This window comes from Arachis stenosperma, chromosome 5 (assembly GCF_014773155.1).
Source record: "Arachis stenosperma cultivar V10309 chromosome 5, arast.V10309.gnm1.PFL2, whole genome shotgun sequence".
NCBI classification, from domain to species: domain Eukaryota; kingdom Viridiplantae; phylum Streptophyta; class Magnoliopsida; order Fabales; family Fabaceae; genus Arachis; species Arachis stenosperma.
In genome coordinates this window covers 132014373-132038032 of record NC_080381.1, presented here as the reverse complement: position 1 = coordinate 132038032, position 23660 = coordinate 132014373, and the positions used below count along the sequence as shown (strand labels likewise).

General features: G+C 33.5%; 3 protein-coding genes across 7 annotated transcripts; 1 reads left to right on the top strand and 2 right to left on the bottom strand.

Moving 5' to 3' along the window:
• The first annotated feature begins 2074 nt into the window (after nt 1–2074).
• On the top strand, nt 2075–6288 carry LOC130982728 (uncharacterized). Of its 4 annotated transcripts, XM_057906800.1 has the most exons (8): nt 2075–2251; nt 2432–2614; nt 2752–2795; nt 3048–3175; nt 3370–4085; nt 5116–5449; nt 5557–5649; nt 5731–6288. In XM_057906800.1, the coding sequence occupies exons 5-8, from the start codon at nt 4083–4085 to the stop codon at nt 5967–5969; spliced, it is 669 nt and encodes a 222-aa protein (XP_057762783.1). In that variant the 5' UTR covers nt 2075–2251; nt 2432–2614; nt 2752–2795; nt 3048–3175; nt 3370–4082; the 3' UTR covers nt 5970–6288. The 4 variants fall into 4 exon arrangements, 3 of the variants coding, with proteins under 3 accessions (XP_057762783.1, XP_057762784.1, XP_057762785.1); XR_009087198.1 differs by lacking the exon at nt 2075–2251 and having other exon boundaries at nt 2360–2614; nt 4752–5449; XM_057906801.1 differs by lacking the exon at nt 2075–2251 and having other exon boundaries at nt 2363–2614.
• Nucleotides 6289–6522: 234 nt separating this feature from the next.
• LOC130979923 (putative pentatricopeptide repeat-containing protein At3g23330) lies at nt 6523–9366 on the bottom strand. Its single transcript, XM_057903480.1, has 2 exons — nt 7607–9366; nt 6523–6824 (listed from the first exon to the last, which is right to left on the bottom strand). The coding sequence occupies exons 1-2, from the start codon at nt 8997–8999 to the stop codon at nt 6814–6816; spliced, it is 1404 nt and encodes a 467-aa protein (XP_057759463.1). The 5' UTR covers nt 9000–9366; the 3' UTR covers nt 6523–6813.
• A 2712-nt stretch (nt 9367–12078) lies between these two features.
• Nucleotides 12079–21099, bottom strand: LOC130979167 (ABC transporter A family member 7-like). 2 transcript variants are annotated; one of them, XM_057902539.1, is made up of 18 exons: nt 20786–21099; nt 20332–20713; nt 19610–19689; nt 19324–19468; nt 18512–18631; nt 18314–18438; nt 17473–17631; nt 17112–17274; nt 16894–17019; nt 16715–16798; nt 15935–16296; nt 14588–14788; nt 14319–14428; nt 14131–14215; nt 13839–13967; nt 13608–13713; nt 13320–13408; nt 12079–12784 (listed from the first exon to the last, which is right to left on the bottom strand). In XM_057902539.1, the coding sequence occupies exons 1-18, from the start codon at nt 20861–20863 to the stop codon at nt 12485–12487; spliced, it is 2844 nt and encodes a 947-aa protein (XP_057758522.1). In that variant the 5' UTR covers nt 20864–21099; the 3' UTR covers nt 12079–12484. The 2 variants fall into 2 exon arrangements, with proteins under 2 accessions (XP_057758522.1, XP_057758521.1); XM_057902538.1 differs by having other exon boundaries at nt 20332–21099.
• Between the last annotated feature and the right edge of the window lie 2561 nt (nt 21100–23660).

Sequence of the window (23660 nt, the reverse complement as noted above, 5' to 3'; positions counted from 1 at the left end):
TCGCATGCGAAACGGTTCAGTGGATCAAACAGAGGAAGAAGGAAGCGGTAATAATAAAACTAGACTTCCAGAAAGTATATGACAGAGTCAAGTGGAGTTTTGTAGACCTTGTGTTGCAAAAGATGGGCTTTAGTCGAAGATGGAGGGGATGGGTTATGGAGTGTGTCAGCACGTGCTCTATGTCAGTGTTGATAAATGGTTCGCCGTCCAAGCCATTTAAGATGGAAAGGGGCCTGCGACAAGGGGATCATTTATCCCCATTTTTGTTTGTACTTGTTGTTGATGTCCTACATCGAATGATTGGAGAAGCTGTTAGAAACGGTCGCATATCGCCACTGTTAGTGGGGAGAGATCATATTGAGTTGTCACATCTCCAGTTTGTAGATGATACTATTTTATTCTGCCCTCCCGAGGAAGAGACGATCAAGAATTACAGGAGGCTGCTTCGCTGCTTTGAGCTGATGTCAGGTTTAAGCATTAACTTTGATAAACCTAGCTTGATTCCTATCAACTGTGATGAGCGGTGGGTACAACGTATGTGCAGCGTGTTGGGCTGTAAGAAAGCCACTCTTCCAGTTAAGTATCTGGACATCTCGTTAGGAGCAAACCCGAGGTTGGTTAAAACGTGGAAGCCAGTGATAGACAAAGTGGAGGAGAAGCTCAGCATCTGGAAGGCCAAGGTCCTCAATAAAGCTGGTAAGCTGGTGCTTATCAAATTTGTGTTGAATAGTCTCCCGATTTATTACTTGAGTTTGTATAAGATGCTAAAGGCTGTAGCAGAGAAACTGATCTACTTGCAGAAGAGATTTCTATGGAATAAAGAGGATGAGAGAAATGGTATGGCTTTGGTTAAGTGGGAGGTGGTTCAAGCTCCGAAAAAGTTAGACGGGTTGGGAGTTGGGGATGCTTTCATAAGAAACACTACTCTTCTGTTTAAATGGTGGTGGCGGTTCTCTAAAGAGGAGTGTCCGTTGTGGAAAAAGGTGGTCTGTTTCTGTAACAACCTGAATCCAAATGAGCTACTGTCGTCACAGGAACTACCTATTCGAGGGGGTCCGTGGAAGGATATTTGTCAGATATAGTTCAAGAATCTAGAAATCAAGCAGAAGATGATTACTAGGTTGTCCATGGAGGTGGGTAACGGGAGACGAACTCGGTTTTGGGAGGATGTCTGGATTCATGTTGGTTCTTTGAAAGATCATTTTTCAAGGCTCTTCTCAGTTTCAAATCAAATAGGATCGGTGATAGGGGATTGTTGATTTTGGGATGGGTTAGTGTGGATATGGAGTTTTCAGTGGAGGAGAGAATTATTCCAATGGGAGTTGGATCTAGTGAACCAGCTTCACCACACTCTGAGGCTGGTGAAACTTGAATTTGGAAGAGAGGATAGAGTTGTTTGGAAATATGATAAACAAGGAATTTTCTCTACTAACTCATTTGTGCAGGTGTTGCAGGTGGAAACGGTCACGGAGGATATATCAAGCTACAGCTTTACTAGGACTATTTGGAAATGTCTTGTCCCACCTAGAGTGGAGTTGTTTGTCTGGTTTGTCCTAACTGGAAAGATCAACACGAAGGAGCGACTGAGTCGGTTTGGGGTCATTCACCAAGAAGATAATTTATGTGTTTTATGTAACAATGGTATTGAATGTGGCCATCACTTGTTTCTTGGCTGTAGTTTCTCTTGGCAGGTATGGTGTACTTGGTTATCATATGTTGGTGTGCATTGGGCTTGTTCGGGTGCGGTAAAGGAGCACTTCCAAAGTTGGACTGAGATTTCAAATAGAAAAGAGGAGTGCAAGAGATGGATGGTGTGCTTTTGTGCGATCATTTGGAATATATGGTTGGAACGGAACCGGAGGATTTTTCAAAATAAAGAAAAAAGAGTTGAGGAGATTATCAACATGTCTTTTCTGAACTACAGACCCTTTTTGTTGTTGATGGCAATGCCGGAGATGACAAAAGGGATATCTAAGATTGTTTCACTTGTTTGTTTTCAAGTTTGATTCCTATATTGTTATCAACTATGCTCCACTTATTGTGTTGAGCTCCTCTTTCAAAAAAAAAGTATTCTCTTCCCTCTCTCAATATGGAAAATTGCCATTTCAAAATCCTTCCCCTCTGGTGTCTTTAAAGTTTTCTGCATAGGAAGAGTTAGTTTGTGATTAGTGAAAACAGTATGAATTATGGCCATAGTATATACAAGTAGGATTACAACCATGTGTCGGAAAAATGCCAGTATGTCACATTGGTAATAATCATCTACAGTTTGAAAAGCATCATTTGAGTATATTGGAGGATGAAAAATTATTATTTTGGCTTATATTTGTCTTTGCAAGTCTCAACACAAGAAATGGAATTAACCATATGTAGTTATAGTTGTTAAAGTCACTTCATCTTATTAGTTCTTCTTCCTGTTTCCCTTTTCTAGATCCTTGAAGGGAAAGCATATAAGCTAAATTTCCCTTGGATTGGTGTTGTCAATCGCTCCCAAGTAGATATCAATAAAAATGTTGATATGATTGCTGCTCGACGTAGAGAGCAAGAGTATTTTGAAACTATCCCAGAATATAGACATCTCGCAAGCAGAATCGGCTCAGTGGATCTCGGAAAGGTGCTATCTAAAGTATACCTAAACTATAATTCTCTTAATAATGTCATCGTGTAATACTTGAAATTGTTCACTTTTTTTATCTTTTACCTTTATTAATTATTGTTCACTTTTTTCTTTTATGTTTCTGTATTTTGTAGTTTCAAGTATAAGTAAGTCACAATACAGAGAAAAAAAATCTGAGGTAAACTTTTACATCTGCTAACATATATATTATATTGCAAATATACCAAATTCTGTGAAATGCTTCTTTCTAACATATAGTTAAATTGAAACTCTAATCCAACTTTTGAGATATTTGACCTTTCCTGTGACCTAATGCTCTTAGAGAACTGCTAAATAAATTTAGAAAACAATTTTTTTTTTTAAATTTACTATGTGTTCTTTAATGATTACTCTTTATATATTTATTTTTATTGAGAATGAACTGTCACAGGTAGGGATGGCTTAACTCACAACATGCTGGATGTTATTCATCAGCATTGGAAATATGCTGAAGTGGCTAGGATCAAATGCATGGGCGTTCCAACTGTTGACATGAAAAATTTTTGCACCCAGCTTGAGGTTTGTACCTTTCTATACCATTCTATGTTCATAAAACTACCTAGCCTTCTGAAGTGATTTTCTATTATGGTCTGTTTAATATGTGTGGACCTATGCTGGTTGAATCATAGTTGGATACTTGGATTATGTGTCACTCTATGTTTAAAAGCTACTTGGTTATGCAAGCATAAGCAATTCTCTTGCACTTGTCACAGGACAAAACATATGGAAAGGTCATTTTCAGGCATGGGGGTAACTCCTCTCATACTGTGGAAACCCCAAGAACCTGTCTATCCTAGACTGATTAAGACAACAATTGAGGGTTTGAGTATTGAGGAAACTAAAGAGATGAGGAAGAAAGGACTAGCCGTTTCTGTGTTAACAAAACTTAGTATGCTTGCAATATTTTCTAATTCCAGTTTTATGTATGCTTTCTGCAAAGGTTATTGACTCTGAATTGAATTGCAGCCAAAAATGGCTATTATGCATATTTGGTGCCAATGGTCAGAGCAGCCAAAAAATTTCTTTCTTCATCCTTATTCAGCCACCATACCTGAATCTTTCTTTATTAAGGGTACCCTTTCATGTAATTAAACTTGTTTGTAATTCTAAATGCTTATTCCAGATTGCATTCTCCAAAGCTTTAGAATATGAATTGATATAATTAATGTTCAGTTTTAACCTTCAAATGATATTTTCTTGATATACATCAAGAGCTTGGTTATAGAAAAACCCAGGGTGATGAAGTTGAAGATATGTTTATTTACTTCGTGAAGTGAAAAGCCAGATACCTAAAGTTACTGCAGTGTCTTCTGGGGCCATTGCATCTGACTATTCGAGATTGCGGGTGGAAAGTGTTTGTTCAAGGTTAGGCCTTGTTTCTCTGGCATACTCATGGAAACAAGATCAATCATTGCTCCTCCAAGAAATGGTAAATGGCAGCATAATTGATAGTCTAGTCATGCATGCATGCAATTATGCTTTGGTTTTTTTTTGTTCTTTATCATTCAGATTTCATATAATACTAACTCAGTTCTGGTCCTAACCAGATTGCAAATGAAATTTTGGCTGTGACTGTAAACGTATGATTTGTTTAACTTTCCTTGTAATGTCTCTTGCTCTTTATGGTTTTTCTTCTTCATTATAAATGGGAGAGAATTCATATGTTCTAATAATATGGTTGTTCTTATTCTAACTTGTCAACAATTGACAACATTCAAAGATGTCATGATATTGATGTTAGTACTTTTATAAAATTGAGCATTGCCTTGGAGTTGAATGTATGAAAGTGAGTTGAACGAATGATATGGCGCCATAGAAAAGAAAGTGTTATGGAAGTGATGACATTTACTTCTATATAGTAATTATTATGTTCAACTTGCTTTTGTATAAGGCAGTGTTTAGTCTGGAATTTAATGCTCAAAGTTATTATGTTCAACCAATTAAAAGAGTATGTCAAAGTTATTTATTTTCCAATTTTTATTTATTTATTTTGTGTTGTATCTATGCAAATTCTTCCAAGTTTCTAGAATAACATCATGACATGGTTTTTTAATAGTTCTGTCTAGTTCATCCTTTCTTGTATTACCTTTTGCAGGTTATATGGAATTAATGTTTGTGGTGAAGGAAGGGAATATGAAACGCTAACTCTTGATTACCCTGTCTTCGTTTTAAGTTCATACTGTCTCTCTTTTGGCTATGTAATATTTGGATTATTTGTCCTACCTTCCTAGTGCTCTAGCTGGTCCACTATACATTATGAATTTGGAGATATTCCTTACATATTTGTTACCGTTCATAAAGTTGGTCTTAATTAGCTTTCGTTCATATTGATGTCAATTTTGTGATCACACTGAACTTGAGAATTCAATCTTGTACTTGCTACTCATTTTGCTTCAATTTTAATCCCTATTTATATTTCTATTTTCTTCTTTCATCATAATATTCCTTTGAATCTCCAGAATGCTCGAATTGTGCTTGATGAATATCAAGTTGTGAGACACTTTTCAGATTCTATAGCTCCTGTTGGAATCCTTCGTCCCTTGAAATTTCATTTGGAGAAGAAGGTAGATATTCAATCTTTAATATCACCAGAGAACATAAGTGAAACTTCAGTTCAGAAACTGGAAACTGTGTTTGAAGTGGAAGACACTTTAGAAAGATGTGAAGACACATTTAAGCCGTTGGATTGCAGTGCTGACCCAATTGATGACTTAGCACATAAATTTAACATCTCAAGAACAAATAACAAGAGAACACTCTCCTTAAGTTGCTCGTTACAAGATTCATGCAACGGTGGTCTTCATTATTTTCCTGTTTATTTTCAGATTATTTCAATGCATCGTTATATTTGTGCATAGTTTCTTTCCTTGACGGACATGTATCTTATTTTTCAAGAGCAGATTTACGGGAAGATTTGATGACTGTTTTGGCAAAAATTGAATCACTATTAGCTGGCTTTGGCTTTGGGTGGGAGAATGTTGTCTATGTTGCAGGTAATTGATTTATTTATTCAATTTTATAAGCTTACTTCAAAGAATGTAATTAAATAATTCAAATAATAATCTCACTTTTAGGTACATTTGGATACTTGTCTCCTGAGTGTTTCCAACGCCTGACCGTTACAGATAAATGTGACGTTTACTCCTTTGGTATGGTTCTACTTGTAATGGTATGCATGAAGGAGAAGGATTTGTTTCTTAATAAGGCCAACATGTTTGGTAACCAACATTTGGAGGGGAAGAGTGAAATCAAATACTTAGAGAAGTTCATTGATGATCAAGTTCAACCATGGAATGTAGTAGCCTTTATTTAGCGATTCCCAATCGAAGAGATCATTGATCCAACCCTTAGGGGAAAGATTGCACCAAAGTGCTAGGAAGTGTTCATGGATGTTACACAAAGATGCTTGAAGCATGAACCTGATGGCTTTATTTTCAACTATAAAATTATTTTTGGGATAAATTAGAAGACAACTACAGATGGTGTAGGTTCTTATTTTTATTACACTGAGAAAGGCTCAGTATTTGATTAATGGCCTGAGTTAATACACGTTGTTGATGTATGGTCGTTACTTATTATAGTTGATATATCAATACACTTTGTTTATGTTTTTAATTATATTGACTTGCTTGTTTATAGTACTTTTCTTTTAGTTTGATAATATGATGAACTTGTTTAAATTTATATTTATTTTGTATGAGATCAGGTTTATTTTGTAATGAAAAAATCTAAAAAAAAATTCTGTTTTACTTTAAGGATGGATTTACAGATGAATTTTTCGTCTGTTTTACTTTACGGATATATTATATATGAAAATTCAATAATCAATATTACTATGATTTTGATTCGATATTCTAGATGCTTTTAATTTGTTTCAGAATCTTTCAGGAGCAACTCGCCTTGCTTATATGACTAACTACTTATTACTTGAAATAAAAATCACAAATTTACAGTTAGTGACACAGCCTTAACAGCTACAACCTTATACATATGGACTCCATATGAGTCTTAATGAATACAAAGATATAGTTGGCTGAGCTAGATTTTGAAATATTCTGTGACAATTTTCACAGTGAATTACTGCATTTTCGGTTTGTTATCTCATCCAATAAACAATTAACGGTGTTCTTCAATGCCTATTGCAGAGGCAGCTGGTTCTATTGATGGCCTAAACAAACAAAATATAGTTACTTGAACCTTGTATAAAGCATTATTCATTTTTTTTCTGAATTAGAGTCTAGAATAGTACAGTTGAAATTAAAGAAGAGGAAGCATGTATTAGCTATATATATGCGAGGTTTAAGTATCATAATGTATCAACATTCATCCAAAATCAAAGAAAAGAAAATCAAGATGTATTAGCATGTTTACAATGATAATTCTTTACTCTATTTTTCTTATTATGACTTTTGATGATATTACGTAACATATAATGAGAAGCTTCAAAATAAGATCACTGCATTTATGGCCAAAAGAGATTGTTGTTCGAAGGGAGCAATCCTAGAATACCAACAATTTTAGTAGAAAAAATGGAATAAAAAATTTGAAGATGGAATTAACTCTATTCATCTTCATAAAAGCTATGAACACTAATTAGAAGCTAAAGAATGAAAGTAGAAGTTGAGTGTATAATAATAAAGTCATGAAAGAAATATAGGGAAGAGGAAAGAGAAAACTCTGTAAAACTAAAGTCAACTACATTCAAAGTAAATGTTTCTTGGCTATAAAGTAAGCCGAATAGAATTATGTTCCACAAAACGTGTTGAAAAATTCATCATGTATAAATTACATGCTATAACTTTGTAAATAAACTAGCTTTAAAGATCTACAAAGCCATCATGCAGGTATCATCATGTGTAACACTACCAAAATCATCATCCAATAACTGAGTGTTGCTAATTTGATGTGTTATTCTTTCAATTAAATGAGACAATGGATGAGACAAATCACCTTGATAGAATTTATGAGCCCTTCCTCCAATACTGATCCAGCTACAACCAGGAGTTTTAATCAAACCTTGTTCTCTCATTCTTTCTCTAACAGTTGCAATTCCATCAAGCACACCATTAGACTGATAGATGCCACATAGGGCTATGTAGTTACTAGCATTATTTTGTTCTAATTGGAAAAGATGATGAGCTGCAATTTCTGCAATCTCAACATTCTTGTGCATTACACAACCAGCAAGAAGCGCACCCCAGATGCTTCCCGTTCCTAACGATTTCATGCTCCTCAACAACTCAAGTGCTTCAACAAGATACCCAGCGCGGCCAAAAAGATCCACCATACATGCATAGTGTTCAGCACTTGGCTGCAATCCATAACCGGAACTAATTGAATTGAAAATTTTCTTTCCTTGGTCTATCAGACCAGAGTGGCTACAACTAGCTAACACTGCTGTAAGTGTGACAGAATTTGGTGTAATTCCTCCATTAACCATCTTTCGAAATAGCAAGAGCGCTTCCTCCCCATTTCCATGCATACCATAACACGATATCATGGTAGTCCACGTAACCACGTTCACGCTGCGCATTGTCTTGAAAACTTTCTCTGAATCATTTAAGCATCCACACTTCCCATACATATCAATTAAGGTGTTACCGATGGGAGTATCCACATCAAACTCGCAGTTCTTAAAGACGTACCCATGAACTTCTTTCCCTTTCATTAAGTCTCCTTCCCTCCCACAAGCAATTAAAATGCTAGGAACAGACATGGAATCCATCTTCCCCCCATTTGTAAGCAGCATTTCTCTGAAACAATCGATAACATGCAAATACAAGCCAGCCCTTAAAAAGCCAGAAATCATCAAATTCCAAGCCACAAAGTCCCTACAAAGCATCATGGAATACACCGAGTATGCGTCGGTTATCAACCCAAATTTCACATAAAACTCGAGCACAGAACTAGCCACAACAACATACCCCTCATAGCCAAGCTTTATCACCCAACCGTGACACACCTTACCAAAACAAGCATCACCTACTCCTACAGAAGCCTTAAAAAGTTGAGGCAACGTATAATGATCTGGAACAAGATTGCAACTCTTGAACTCACGAAAAATAGCTAAAGCATTGGAATACAAGGAATTCTCAATGTAGGAGGCAATCATGATGTTCCATGAATGCATGTTTCTTACGGGCATTGTGCCGAACACCTTCCGAGCATGGCGGAGAAGGCACAATCTACAGTAGGCTAGCAAGAGATCTGTCTGAAGAGTGAGATGCGGAAGCAATCCTTGGAGAATAGTTTGGGCATGGCATTGCTTGACTTGCAGGACTGCAGAGCACCACACACAATTTCGGAGCAGAATCGACAACTTCAAAGCTTTGTTCGTACACATTTTGATAGTGTCATGGGTTCTTCCTATAACAAACAACTAATTAGTGATGTAAAAGATTGATCAATTGTGTTAAAAAGTTCGTGTTATCCTTCATCATGATTAGGGAAGCCTGGAACCTTTTCTGTGAAATTTTCATATAGAAACATTTCATTTCTAGAACTAGCCCTATGCAATTACCTAGATGTTACTTGGGAGAAAGTTTAATCCAGTAGTTGCAACTTATCATAGAAGATAAATAAATAATCATATTTTCCTACATGTCCACAAGCAATTATTAAAGAACTCCACGATAACTCAAAACGAAAGAGCACAAAAGTTTCAAAAATAAAATGGTGCAATTATAATTGATACTAAAAAAAGAAAACTTAATTGCTTGTTATTTGTTTAGATGAAAAGACCAAGCATATATTATATTATATATACATGAGAAAAATTAGAGAGCAAATACTTTTTTTTATCAATATTAACGAATATTTGAAGTCAACAACTTATTATACTATTATGATTAGGTTAGGAGGAAGAGGAATGAGTTGATTTTCAAAAAAGAAAATATATTATTTTTATTAGCTAGACTTTTTAATCTTCAGTTCTTAATTTTTTTTAATGTGTGTACTCTTTTTTAGATCGAGTGTATCTTTTTATAGGATTTAAAAATTTATATTAAATGGAACAAGTTGTATTTAAATAATTAAAATTTTTAAGATATGATTATTTTATTTTTTATCTTCATAAAGTAAGATGCTGAATGTTTGTGACACCCACGTTTTATCATCTATTTTACTTTTTAAACGTGCATAAATATTTTTTTTTAAGGAAAAAGCTCAACATAACAAGGTGTAGCATATAAAATAATGAAGAACAACCTGACAACTCTCTAGTTATGACAATCCTAGTTATCTTCGACATTGCTATCAATAACTATAGGGTTCACCATCATTCCACTCATCGGAGAACAAAAAGGATCTACTAATAATATCCACCACACGTGAACTTTGATTCCTAAAGATTCTATCATTCCGTTCTAGCCAAACTGTCCAGATAACAGCAAAGAAGCCAATCACCCACCTCCTCCTCTCATCTCTTCTTGCTGCAGCATTCGTCCAGCTTTCAAAGTGTTGTTTGAATGTACCAGGCATGATCCATTTCCTTCCAAGAGTGAATAGCCAAGCACAACACACCTGCCAAGAAATCTCACAACCAGCAAACAAATGAAAAGCAAACTCCACAGACTTACCACATAAGACACATGTATGATCATTTGGGTTAATTACACCTAGTCTACACAGTCTGTCCTTAGTATTCACCCTCCCCACCAACACAAACCAAGAGAATAACTCGATCCTTGGTGGAACGAAACCCTTCCAAATTGCACTTGTGAAGCTACAGCTTGTTATTTCCTCCGAGAGAACTGCTTCCTGCAACACCTGCACAAATGAGTTAGTCGAATTAATACCAGATCTATCAAATTTTCAGACTACTCTGTCCTCCCTCTCAGATGTTAGCTGAACAGACTATAAAACCTGATGGAGTTGGTTTACTAGTGCCAACTCCCACTGAAAAAGCTCTCTCCTCTATTGAAAATTCCATATCAATTCTAGCCCATCTCAAAACTCGCAATCCCCAATAACAGAACCTTTGAGATTTGAGACTGAGAAAAGCCTTCGAAACAACTCTTTAAGAACACCGTGAGGTAACTAAATATCCTCCCAGAACCGTACTTACATCTCAGATATCATTGGAAAGTAAACCTTTTAGACTTTAGTTTAGTCTCTTGGATCATCAATTTTAGACTTATTTCAAGGGAAGAACAGATCATGCAAAATTGCACTTGCCATGGCTCTAGATTAGCATAATTATTGTTTCAGTGGATAACGGGGAGCATGTTTGCATGGAAATAAGTAAGGCCATGATAATGAATCTCAACCTCGCTATGAATAATCTTACTTTTAAAGGTTGAGTTCGATACTCTGTCGGATATATTATATATGAAAATTCAATAATCAATATTACTTTGATTTTGATTCGATATTCTAGATGCTTTTAATTTGTTTCAGAATCTTTCAGGAGCAACTCGCCTTGCTTATATGACTAACTACTTATTACTTGAAATAACAATCACAAATTTACAGTTAGTGACACAGCATTAACAGCTACAACCTTATACATATGGACTCCATATTAGTCTTAATGAATACAAAGATATAGTTGGCTGAGCTAGATTTTGCAATATTCTGTGACAATTTTCACAGTGAATTGCAGCATTTTCGGTTTGTTATCTCATCCAACAAACAATTAACGGTGTTCTTCAATGCCTATTGCAAACGCAGCTGGTTCTATTGATGGCCTAACCAAACAAAATATAGTTACTTGAACTGTTGTGTATAAAGCATTATTCATTTTTTTCTGAATTAGTGTCTAGAATAGTACAGTTGAAATTAAAGAAGAGGAAGCATGTGTTAAGCTATATATATGTGAGGTTCATTTGATTAAGGGAAGACAATAACAATAACAGTACCTTTTGGTGTTCTTTATTGGAGGAAGGGGTATGGAAGGGAGGGAGTTAAGCATGTACAGGTATGGAGGAACTCATGCAGACTTAGCCTTTTAAGCGTTCAATGAGGTTTCTGCTGACAAGTCTTGAAGATGAGTTAAGGGAAGTCCCTCCTTCACACATTCATCGTACTTCTCAAGAGTGGCCACTATGTCACTGAAGTCCGGCCTCTTCGATGGGTTCGGCGCCCAGCAACGCTTTATGAGGTGTGCTAGTGCTGGCTGGCAACTCGCCGGCAGTGGTGGCCTCTCATTCTGCTCCAAACACAATTTGCAATTAGGCCTTCCTTTATTATTAAGTAGTGAGGTGCACAAAGATTTTATACATGCATTAATTCAATTTAATACCTATTCTAGGGTCCTTAAATTACTCCATATTTCTATGTCTGGAGTGTTAGCTACTGTGCTATGAAATAACTGATCACAATAAATGCATTAAAAACTAAACTTACATTTATTTTATTAGTAAGTTTAAAAGACACATATTAGCTAAATTAAAAAAATACATATATATGAAACACATGTGAAAGAATATTAAATAAACAAATAATGACAATAATTTTCTTTTAATACACTGCTTATATTGGAATTCAAATCTATAACCTAATTTGTGAAATTACATATAATAGATGACCCACTCCTTACAGCTAAATAATTATTATTACAACTATATATATAAACAAACACATTTGGGAACTACATATAATAACATGACGTAGCCAACTAATGAAACAAAATGTACATGTAAATAACCTGCCCAAACTAGAAGTAAAAAACTTTAAATCCAGAAACAATCTGTTTAAGAAACACTAAATGTGAATACTTTTGTGGTTGGGATTTCAACTGCGATTCACCAATGAGAGGATTAGCTCTTTCATAAACCATGCCACCAATTGTATATAGCAGGATGTTGAAGTGTGTAATGTGTATTGAATTTAAGACAATTTCTCAAATGCCTGAGCGTCACGGGCAACCTTGATGAAGACATCTTCCAATGTGGTGTCAGCTAAACCCCATGCAGAGACTGTGAAGTTTCGCTTTGCAGTTTCGACAGCTCGGAACACACTAGCTATCCTGACCTCTTCTTTGGGGAGTTCAAACTTCTGGGTGCCAGAGATGTGGTAAACCTTCTTAGCAGCCGGGTAGAGTTGTTGCACCATGCTCTCCACATCTTTCTCGTGATCCATAGTTGTTGTCATTGTGAACACATAAGTTCCCCCATATCTGGCTTTCAGCTGTGAGAAACCAACACAAGTATACACAAGCATGGTTTAGATATGTGTAAGTTCTAATTTGCCGATGCTTTTGCAGATTAATATTGCATTTAGTTTGCATTTTCATTTTCTGTTTTCATTTTCAATATTCTGTTTTCAAAATTTTGTGGAAAAAAAAAAAAAAACAGAAAACAGGATTTTATTATTTTTATTGTTTTCTCTTTTTACTTCACAGAATCCTTAAAACAAAAAACCCTTAAATTGAATATAGAAAATAAAAATACAAATCAAGCACAGGTAAGGAAAAAATACTGTCCTTACATAATGGGAAAAATGTCTACATGCATCAACATTGAACTCTTAAAATTTCATCCTACGGAGCTTATTATCGAGAATGAAAGTAAAATGTCTATGGCAATAGACAGCCCTAAACCCATTTATTGAATTCATAGCGTGTACTTGAGTTAGCTTATTTCATGTTCAAATATTTATAGATAATTAATACGAACATAAGGAATTGGTTTTGTTAAAGCATATATCACTTTATGTATCATACCTCCTTTGGATTTCCTATGCACTGCAAGCTACCATCGACGAATATTCCTAACCGATCACATAAGACCTCTGCCTCTTCCATGGAATGTGCTGAAAATAAAGCATGTAAACAAGTTGAATCAATGTATTTATGCATAAAGTAAGGAAGAAAACATTTTAATCATGATGTTATGTAACAATAAGCTAAAATATCCAATCCAAGAAAGCAAGCAGAACAACGGATATAATAATAACACAGCATCAGAACAATTTGTATTAGTGCTTCAAAAACCAATGTGTATGAGCTTACTGGTGAGGATGATAGCACGATCCTGTTTCGCGCGCCTAACAACATTCCACAAGTTGTTTCTTGATGCTGGGTCCAATCCAGTACTTGGCTCATCCATGTAAACAACCTTTAACAAATTTATTAGTATTCACAAAATTAGATTACATAGCATGAATACTCTATTTCTTTCTTTTTTTTTTTTTCATTCGTCCAAATTTATATGTAATAGAACTGTTTTGGCAGAAAGCATACTCTAGGATCCCCGATCAATGAAATTGCAACACTAAGCCTCCTCTTCATTCCCCCACTGTATTTTCCAGCATGTTTATCAGCAACTCCTCCGTGGAAAAGGTTTACACTCTTCAATGATTCTTCCACTGCCTGTAGCATTAGATGGGGAAATTAAGTACTTCTCAAGTCTTATCCGCTACATAAATGTTTGAAGAGATAGTTGTACAATTTGTATCCACACTAATTTCTCTCGCTCAATACTCAAATCTAACGATTTAAGAACCTCTCAGATTATAATATCAAGCAAGCTTACTTGTGTTAAGGCTGAACCCTTAAGATTCTTAAGTCTTCCATAAAAGAGTAGGTGTTCTCTTCCTGTCAGGGTTTCCCACAGCAAGCTATAATATCAGATTTAGAAGGGAAAAAAACATTAAATTTCTCATTCGTTATAAATGCAAGATGAGATAGAGAACATAAAAATAGGAGGAGAATCCAACTTACTCATGTTGTGGACAGACACCCATGCTAGTATATATTCCATCCATATGAGTTCTTATGTCCAGACCTTGAACAAATGCTGTACCAGAGGTTGGCTTTGTGAGGCCGATCATCTGTAAGCATGATCAAGCTGGTCAGGTTTCAGAATTAAGGAGAACCGGTCAATAAAAGCACAACATTCATGGCATTTTATCAAAGTAATCATAAATTGGAATTCTTTTTATCAAGCTATTTTATAAAATTATTCTTTTCTCCTACTCGCTTTAACTGACCATATTGATAAAGGAGGTCTTCCCAGCACCATTGGGACCAAGCATACCGAAGCATTCCCCGTTGGGCAAAGCAAGGGATAAGCCTCTTACTGCAAACTTATCTGGATTACCATCCCTCCCGGGATAGACCTTTTTTAGGTTGTCACATACGATTGCTTGATTAATAGTTGGTTCAAGTAGCAGTTGCTCCACCTTCTCCCTCTAAAGAGAAAAAAAAAAGAAATAAAAAAGAAAAAGTAACACATTAGTGTAACTAAGAAACCATATTGAGTAAGCTAAATCACATTTTCGGGGATGGGAAGATGCAGCGCATGGTTCTTCCACCAAAAAAATACCATTAGATTTATAGGATTTGGGTCCTCTAAAAGTCAAGAGACTTGAAAAACTGTTAGAATAACTATCCTTTGATCAATGACTTCCATAGTACGTGGGTACTCCATTATTTTATCACTTTATAAGTTTCCTCAATTTAAGGGTGCATTTGATTTGCGTTTTCATTTTCAGTATTTTCTATTTTCTGGATTTTGTAAAGAAAAATGTAAGAAAAAATGACAAATCGACCCTAACTTTTTGGTCCGCGGATATTTAAGTCCCTGAGGATTTAAAAATACATTTAAGTTCTCGACCTCTTCAAAATCTGGACATATCGATCCCTGAGTCTAATTTATTCAATTTTAAAAACTCTCTTATGTCTACATCCATATCAACCAGGTCAATACAACGAGTCACGTTTGATTTTTTCGTTGAGTCTGACTGACCCAAATGAACATCAGGGATCACTATGTCTAGGTTTTGAAAAGGTCAGGACTTAAATGTATTTTTAAATCCTTGAGAACTTAAATTTCTGTAGATCAAAAGGTCAATGATCTATTTATCCTTTTCTCAAAAAGTAAAAATAAGAGGTGAAGACAGAAAACAAGATTTTATTGTTTTCACTTTTTCCTTCATAAAATCCAAAAACCAGAAAACACTAAAAACGAAAACAAAAAATGAAAACGCAAATCAAACGTACCCAAGTGATCCAAAACAAAATGTATGCCTAGTCTAACTTTAATGTTGCATTCATGTTGAAATTTTTTCCACTAGAATATTTATGTAAATGCCTAGAGTTACTTTTTCACTAATGGAATCAACCCATGCCTATATTAAACTTCACCAAGCTATGCCAAGTTATTCAAGTATTGTGCATTTGTACATAATACTACCACTATTCACAGGTAGCATCATCACACCAAATTCTAAATCTAGAAAGCAAAACCCTTTACTGATGGACATCCATTTTTTTCTATCCAGATAGGATCCTGCTTTTAATTTCTATAACCAGTAATCAAGACAAGTGAAACTCACCTCTTGGCTAACATCAGGTTTATCCATCTGAATGAAAACTTTAGATCCCTGCTTTCCCAAACTAGGCTTCCGAAAAGAAGAGAGTGGCTTTTTCTGAAACCTTTTCAAGAAAAAGAAGGGACTTTTTGCACTTCCAGACAAAAAAACTTGATCAATGTAATAAGCAAAGAAAAGGACGAATATCCATTCGACAAACATGATAATTAAGACATCCTTCATGCCATTTGTGCTATTGCTTAGATCTCCCCAGCGCATACCATGAGTCTCCAATTTATCCCCATTGAAGGCAGATTGCGAAAATTCATACAGACCACGATATAAACTAAAACCAGGATACAATTCCAAAACAATGATCCACCCTCCTGAGAAGTAGCAAAGGCAATCAATAAGCTAGAATAATGTTTATGTAAAGCCAACTGATACAAGACACATAAAGATCACTGACATGAAATACAATACAAGTACATGTAAATTCTAATGACAATGATCATGTTAGTCCATTGGTTACTAGAGGATTAAACGTGGTGTTCCCTTCAATTCATCAATACAATGTTAAATGCCAACCCACATCATTCAATGTGACTCTGCTCATCTTGAACAAAACCCACATCACAGCCGTTTTTGTCAAGAAATTTATTGAGAGAATGTGTAATTATTATGATGAATATTTCATAAAAAATTGTCTAATTCTGTCAAAAAACAATTAGCATCCATCCATCCAGCAATAATTCCTTCAGAATGACTATACATGAATGATCAAAGATGGGTGAACTAACTTACTTGGGAATGATGTATCCTGAACAAAAAACTGGAAAAGAAAACCACCTAACAGCCCAGTTCCAAATACCCCTATGTATGCAGTTACTGCAGATATTTAAAACGCATCAGAAATCTGATCCAAGAAGAGAAAATATTCATCAATTGATTTCGTGAACAATGTGGAGTAGTTATCATCAAACCTGTAGCAGTCTTGACATTTGAAAACATGGAAGCCAATAGAAATGCCAGCGAAATTTGTAAATTTATATAGATGAAGTAAAACACGAATTGGATGCTGTAGTCATTCTTTGTAAAGAATTTTAACCCTGAAATTGAAAACCCAGTTGAATTGAAGAGAAATGGAAAAAGTTGGAGGAAAAAAAAATGAAAGGAAATAGTCTGCTGGTTACATTCTTACCTATGCCTGAACCAAATAGCACAAAACACAGCATGTAGATCACAGATAGTGCAAGAAAGTAACCATATGAAATCATCCAATATGGTCCATCACTAAGACCATGCATTTTCATCATGATTCTTAACTTTTGTTGCTTCTCATAAACTAGAGATGTTAGAACAACCTACATCAATAAATGCACATGTAAATAATTAAGGATTGTGTTTGATTGTGAAATTTGATTATTCTAGATACACTTTTACAGCTTTATAATTTTATATAGTAGAAAAAAAGCTGAGAACTGAATTTAATCAGATGCTACTTGATTTAGCTTTTACAAAAAAAAAAGGCTGAAACTGAACTAGTTCTTATAAACTCTTACAGGGAAAAGCTGTAGGACGACCCATGTAAAGAAGAGACCACCCAAAAGAGAAGCCAAATCAAACTTGATTTTGGTCTCAGGTTTTGGCATTTCCTTCACAAACTCAAACAACAGTTTGGTATTAGGACCCATCAAAAATTGAAGGTAGGCATTTGATACCTGCAAGAGAAATACAAACATGTCAGTCCCTTCATAATCTGTCAGGTGCACAAAGTTAGATACTCAAATGTTAATTAAACTGGAAAAAGGAACATTATAACACCGAAAATAAGCATCACTTATCATCTTAGAAACAACGGTTAATTTTAGCCATTGATTAATTTCAAATTTTCAAAACAACAGTAACTGAATACTTCCTTCATTTATCACCAGGATCATAATTCCACTTACTAGTTACTACTTACTCAAATATGCTTTTCAAAAATAGTAACGATTAAACAAGGGTCTTGTCAAGAAACTGCATAGTTTCCTGGCTAATCCAAATCTATTCTTGCAACACTGATCAGTCAATTATCTGTTTTGACTTTTAAATATGTGTTCAAGTAAGAGAATAAATAACAACTAATAGATTCACTACATTGACTAACAAGTAAGTAGTAATTTTATATACTGAGGACTGAGAGCATTCGAGATAACAATCAATTTGGTCCCTGAGTTTTGTAACCAAATCGGGTTAGTCCCTCCCATACATTCCATCTTGATGCCGTTAATGGGATGCTGATGTAAACCGTTCAGTATCAAATTGATTATTATCTCAAGAACATTGAGTTTCACATGCTTTATCAATTATTCTGATAATAGCAATGAGGATGTACAAATAGAAGAAATCTTTTACACATACCAGATTTATGGAACGAGGAACCCTTGCCAATGCAATAGGATCAAAGCCAGTGTCATTTTTGTAGGTTGAGTTGTACCATATGCTGACATTATATATATTGTGATTGGAATTTAGAAAATCGTAACCTGTTAAAAGAATATAAAAATAAGTATACCCTTCCAAAATGTATATAAATAGAAGTAAATCATAAGTATCTACCTGCAGCTATCTCATTGATCTGTCTCTCGGAGTTCCCTTTTCGATAACCTTTATATAGTTCATTGTTCACTTCAGAAGGACTATTACGCCACAAAGGTAAAACCTGAGCACATGTTACCTCTAAAGAGAGTTGGAAAAAAATATATAGCATTAGATACAAACCTTGAACATAACCAACCTAGATATTCAAAATGACTTTACCCTATGAGAGTATGAGCGTGTAAAGAAAAGGATTAGTATACTCCATGCAAACAAATAAAATGATTTGCGGGAGCACTTATTTGCCACAAGAGTAATATCCTTATGAAAGTGATTCAAATGCATCCAAAAAGTTGCAACCATGGCCTTTGGACATGTAAACAAGAAACTCTAGTGCAGTATTTTATCTTGTATACTTTGTCCATATACATCATAGAGCATCATCTATGATTAAGTAACTTTCTCATTGACTGTTAAGTAAGTTTAATGATCTTTAATTAAATTTTCTCATTGACAAAGTAAATACTCTATGATTAGTCAAACTGCATCAAGCAAGCACTAAGCTACATACACAAACCAATAAATTATGCAAAGGCCAATTATAAAGCATTTCTTCCACTTCTGATACCATTATCATAACTTCCAGCTAGTTCAATTACTCTTCAGCACATGCATATTTATCGATGATTCACAAACAGGAATGGCAAAAGGGATTGTCAATTTTCAGTATAATAACCGCATAAACAGCACAGCCATAAGCCCATAACTATCGTTTCACTTTTTAGTTACCACTTTCATACACGAAACCTTATCAATACAGGAATGTCCCATACCTTGCTGTATACTATAGGATTCTATCTGGAGTGGAAAGGAAAATGTAGAGTTCTCTGTGCATTGCTTTTGTAGATAATAAACAGGAAGGCCTGAAAAGAAAGCGGATTCAAGAAAATTGGTGTTTTCTGTCTTTGATGCTGATCCCTATTTTGATATTTGCAGCAGTATCCAATTTTCACATAGAAAGAACAAAAAAATTGAAATCAAAATTAGATTTACACTTAGAAACTAAAACTTTGCCATCAACAAGAGAACATTGTAAATTAAAATAAAAAAATAACTCACCAGCAGATCTGTGGCCAAACTAGTCATCACATTAGATGTATTCATAGTGAAGTTACTAGGGATCATATTCCTGTACAAAACTGTCAAAAAGAAGAAACGCACAGGGTTAAGAAATTTAAAAGTTTGAACCTCATCATGCTATTCAAGTAGTACGCGAGAAAAATTGGAACAAGTAACACAATGCAACTGTTTAGAGATTAATTTATAACTAGAAAAAATGGCAAGAAGTAATTCAATTTAAAGGCTACAATACAGCAGCCAAAAAAAAAAAACGAAATAAGCACAAACAACAAAAATCAAAACGAATTCTTAAGATGGCATTTAATCAAACCGACGTCGTTTAGATCCTGACTCTTGAAACAGTGCAAAGACGCCGTTCTGCTTCTCCTTCTTATCTCTATTATCAAAAACGATAAACCCTTGAGCTTCCAAACTGCAATCCCTTCTCCCTTTTTCCGTTTTGTTTCTTTGCCCAATTTGGATTTTAAAAATTCTGTTAACTGTAGTACTAGTTATCCAAAAGGTTTAGGATCGTAACTGTTAAATTAAATCGCTGTGTTTTCTCATTCAAATGCTTACTTCAGATTTTATATTAATCACTTTGTGTATCTAGTTGCTTTGACTTATTTTCACGCATTTTTTGTTTTCTGTTTCTATGAATCTTTTGTTCTGATGCTTAACGGTTTTAATATTATGGCATGGCAATAGGAATGAATACATACTTTGACCAAATGATTGGTTGTTTCCCGTGAAGAGCATGGTGATAGGACAAGAGCCGTTACTCCTGCAGGAGCGGTTTGGAAGATCGGACTCGGAAATAAAGTCAGCGGAGACGGCTCTGTAATTAGGGGCAGGCACTTGTTGCACGGGAGGCCACTCAGGAGGATTGGGAACGGCACAAGCACCAACTTGGTCCAAATCTGAGTACTGAGCACCACACACTTTCTCAAGGCACTGCCCATCTTCTGACTTGGTACAGGTGCAGCCACACTTGTATTTGTCCTTGTCCAGCTGGTTGTCCACCAGCTTCTGGAGAAGCAGCAGCAGCAGGCACAGCACGAATGGGAACATGATTAGCCTCACGTTTGTCTTCGCATTCCTCTTCTGCAAGAAACAAAAAAGAAATATTAATCTGGCTCGATATGAAGACAGAAGAAGAAGAGTTTGCTCAAGGACCTGGAATGTTAAATTCTTCCGGAGGAGAGCGTTTGCTTGAGTCCAGAAACTTGCAGGTTCGTTCGCATGATTATTCATTGTATCTCCTCTGTTTCTTTTCTTCTTCTTCTTCCTTTTTACTTTTTTTTTTTTACCTTTTCCCTTCTAATTAGCTTTAAAGATCCTTTGGAGTTTGGATTACGCTCCAAGAAACTTGATTCCGCTTAGCCAAATTTCAGCGGAACATAAACCTCAACGAAATTTTGAACTCTTTTAAATGGTTTTATAGATAAAAAAATGCATATCATGGTTTTCTACTAAATCATCCCTCAACTTCAACTTATTTTCGAGTGTGAACTGAAGCTTGCTTTGACTAGATAAGTAGTGAATTTTTGTCTACCAATTATGCGTAGAGGAATGCTAGGGCAGCAATTTTGGGTTTTTTGTAATTATTAATTGACTATTAATAATATTTTTAATAATGTAAAATTATATCTAATAATAAAAAATCACTCACTTTTATTTTAATAATTAAATGCGAGCCAAAAAACACGATAGTTACTGCCCATAGACTTTTACTTAGGACGTATTGCCGTCTGTGGAGTCACGACTCACGAGTCACGACAAATCCACAATGCCCCTAGTTCACTTGATGCGGAATTGCTGAGTAATTTATGGGTTTAATTGTTATGGTAATAGGTAATCTATATAATTTTATTTTATTCATTTTTAATTAATTCTTTATAATTTAAAAATTTATAATTAAATTTATATATTTCTTAAAAATTTATATATCACTCTATGGATGAATTAATTTTCGTAAAAATGAAGTGACTAATATTTTTTATTGTATTTATTTATATAAATTAACGTTAGTCAATTTTTTGTTTTTTATTGAATGTGCTGTTGGTCTTTAATTTTTTCTTATTTTCATTATTATTATGTTCTATTGTTAAAAGTTTAGTTAAAAACAATTAGGTTTGCAATTTAATAGTTAAGGTTTTTTACATTGTTTATTTTAAAATATTTATTATTATTATTATTATTTAATATTTTAAATTTGACTATAATAATTAAAAAATATTAGTTATATTTATTTAAAAATAATTTTGCCCATAGTACGATTTTAAGTATTATTACCTTTTTTTAATATATGTAACTTTAGTTTTGAACTATTATTATCAGGTAGAATATTTTATTTTATCTGAAATTTATGAGTTCTACTTTTATTTTTTTCCTTTTATCAATATAAAGGATTAGTTGTACAATATAGCATATATATAGGATTAGTTGTTAGCACTACTAATTTTTTGTCAAATAACATTGCTCGCACTTTTAATTTTCTGTCGGATTATGTTAGGTAACGAATAATTTTTTTGAATAACATAAATAACTATCAATCAAATTAAAATATATTATATTTTTAAATTATTTATTTAAATTTTAATATTAAAATAACTATCCACACACTTAGTAAAATGAACATCCAATATATTCATTATTCACATTGTTTAATATTTTCATTGTTTATCTATACTTTATCTTTTCTAAATTATTCGTGTCTAATTTATTTTAGAGTTTTAAAAAATACTCTAATATTTATCATTAAACCCTATACTAATGTTTATTTACTATATATTATTATATTAGTGGTAGTAAAACTAATAAATAAATTAATATTGTTTGAAATGTAAATAAATAAATAAATTATTAGTATCATAACTAATTACGTCATAATTTTTTTCTATATCAAAAGAAAGAAGAAGAATTATTGTTATGAGTTTACAATTTACATCGATTAAGAAAAAGTTAATTAGTTATTCTAATTAATAATAATATTTTCATGTAATCCAAAAATAAATAATAATAAGTACTAAGGTTAACAGTTTAAATTATATAGTACATAAGTAATGCCAGTGTAACACTCTAAAAAACACAGCGTTATTATATTAGAGTGAAAGTTACCAACAAGCTCACTTAGTCCTTTTTTTTTTAATCCTATAACAATGTAACGAAGCATATAACGTCTTTTAATATATATATAAACTAATCCATCTTTTTGGCCTTTGGAAAAAATAGAAAGTGCAATATTCTTTAGACAATATTTATAATATAATAATTATTTTAAATTATAAATTATGACTATTATCAAAAGCTAAGAGTATACTTAAATAAATACTTAAACAGCGGGTACTTAATTGAACTTTAAATAATTTAATAACAAAATTTAAAATTATATTTAACTTGTTATTAGGACTGTCAATAGGCAAATGGTATAGTGCAATAATAGCTCAACTCTTCTTGTTATATGACTAAAATGTTCTCTTTTTTATAACAATTCTTAATCCATACGCACACAGTCACAAAATATTATTTAAAGGCCAAATATAAAGATTCATATATTATTTAAAGGTCAAATCATTTTAAACATACAAGATTTTTTATATCTGGAAAAAATATATTTTTATTTTTAAAATTTATTAAAAAATTTTAAAATATTTTTAAATTTTATTTTATATTAATTTTGTTCTAAAAAATTTTGATTTATATTAAATATATCATAACAACTAAATTTTAAAAAATTTATGACTAATCTAATAATAATACATGACAATTATATTTTTTATTTATATTGAAGATTATTTTTATAAAATTGTTGTTGAATTAAACCTAAATTTTTTGAAAAATTAATCATCAAAGGTATATATTTGATGCAAATTGAAAATTTATAAAATAAAATTAAAATAAAATAAAATTAAAAAATATTTTAAAAATGTTTAATAAATTTTAAAAATAAAAAATATATTTTATCCGTTTCTATATTATCTATTACGTGAATCTATGATAATATTATTATTATCTAATAGTTTTGTGTATTAACAAAATCAATAATAAT

Excerpts from the sequence above, each read along its gene's own strand:
- LOC130982728 (XM_057906800.1), top strand. Across the intron at positions 5,450-5,556 it reads GTTACAAGATTCATGCAACG|ATTTACGGGAAGATTTGATG; the intron begins GTGGTCTTCATT and ends TTTCAAGAGCAG. Across the intron at positions 5,650-5,730 it reads GAATGTTGTCTATGTTGCAG|GTACATTTGGATACTTGTCT; the intron begins GTAATTGATTTA and ends TCTCACTTTTAG.
- LOC130979923 (XM_057903480.1), bottom strand. The coding sequence starts at position 8,999 with ATGTGTACGAACAAAGCTTTGAAGTTGTCGATTCTGCTCCGAAATTGT.
- LOC130979167 (XM_057902538.1), bottom strand. The coding sequence starts at position 20,863 with ATGAATAATCATGCGAACGAACCTGCAAGTTTCTGGACTCAAGCAAAC. Across the intron at positions 16,799-16,893 it reads AAATGTCAAGACTGCTACAG|TAACTGCATACATAGGGGTA; the intron begins GTTTGATGATAA and ends AAATATCTGCAG. Across the intron at positions 13,714-13,838 it reads CATTGATCGGGGATCCTAGA|GTTGTTTACATGGATGAGCC; the intron begins GTATGCTTTCTG and ends AATTTGTTAAAG.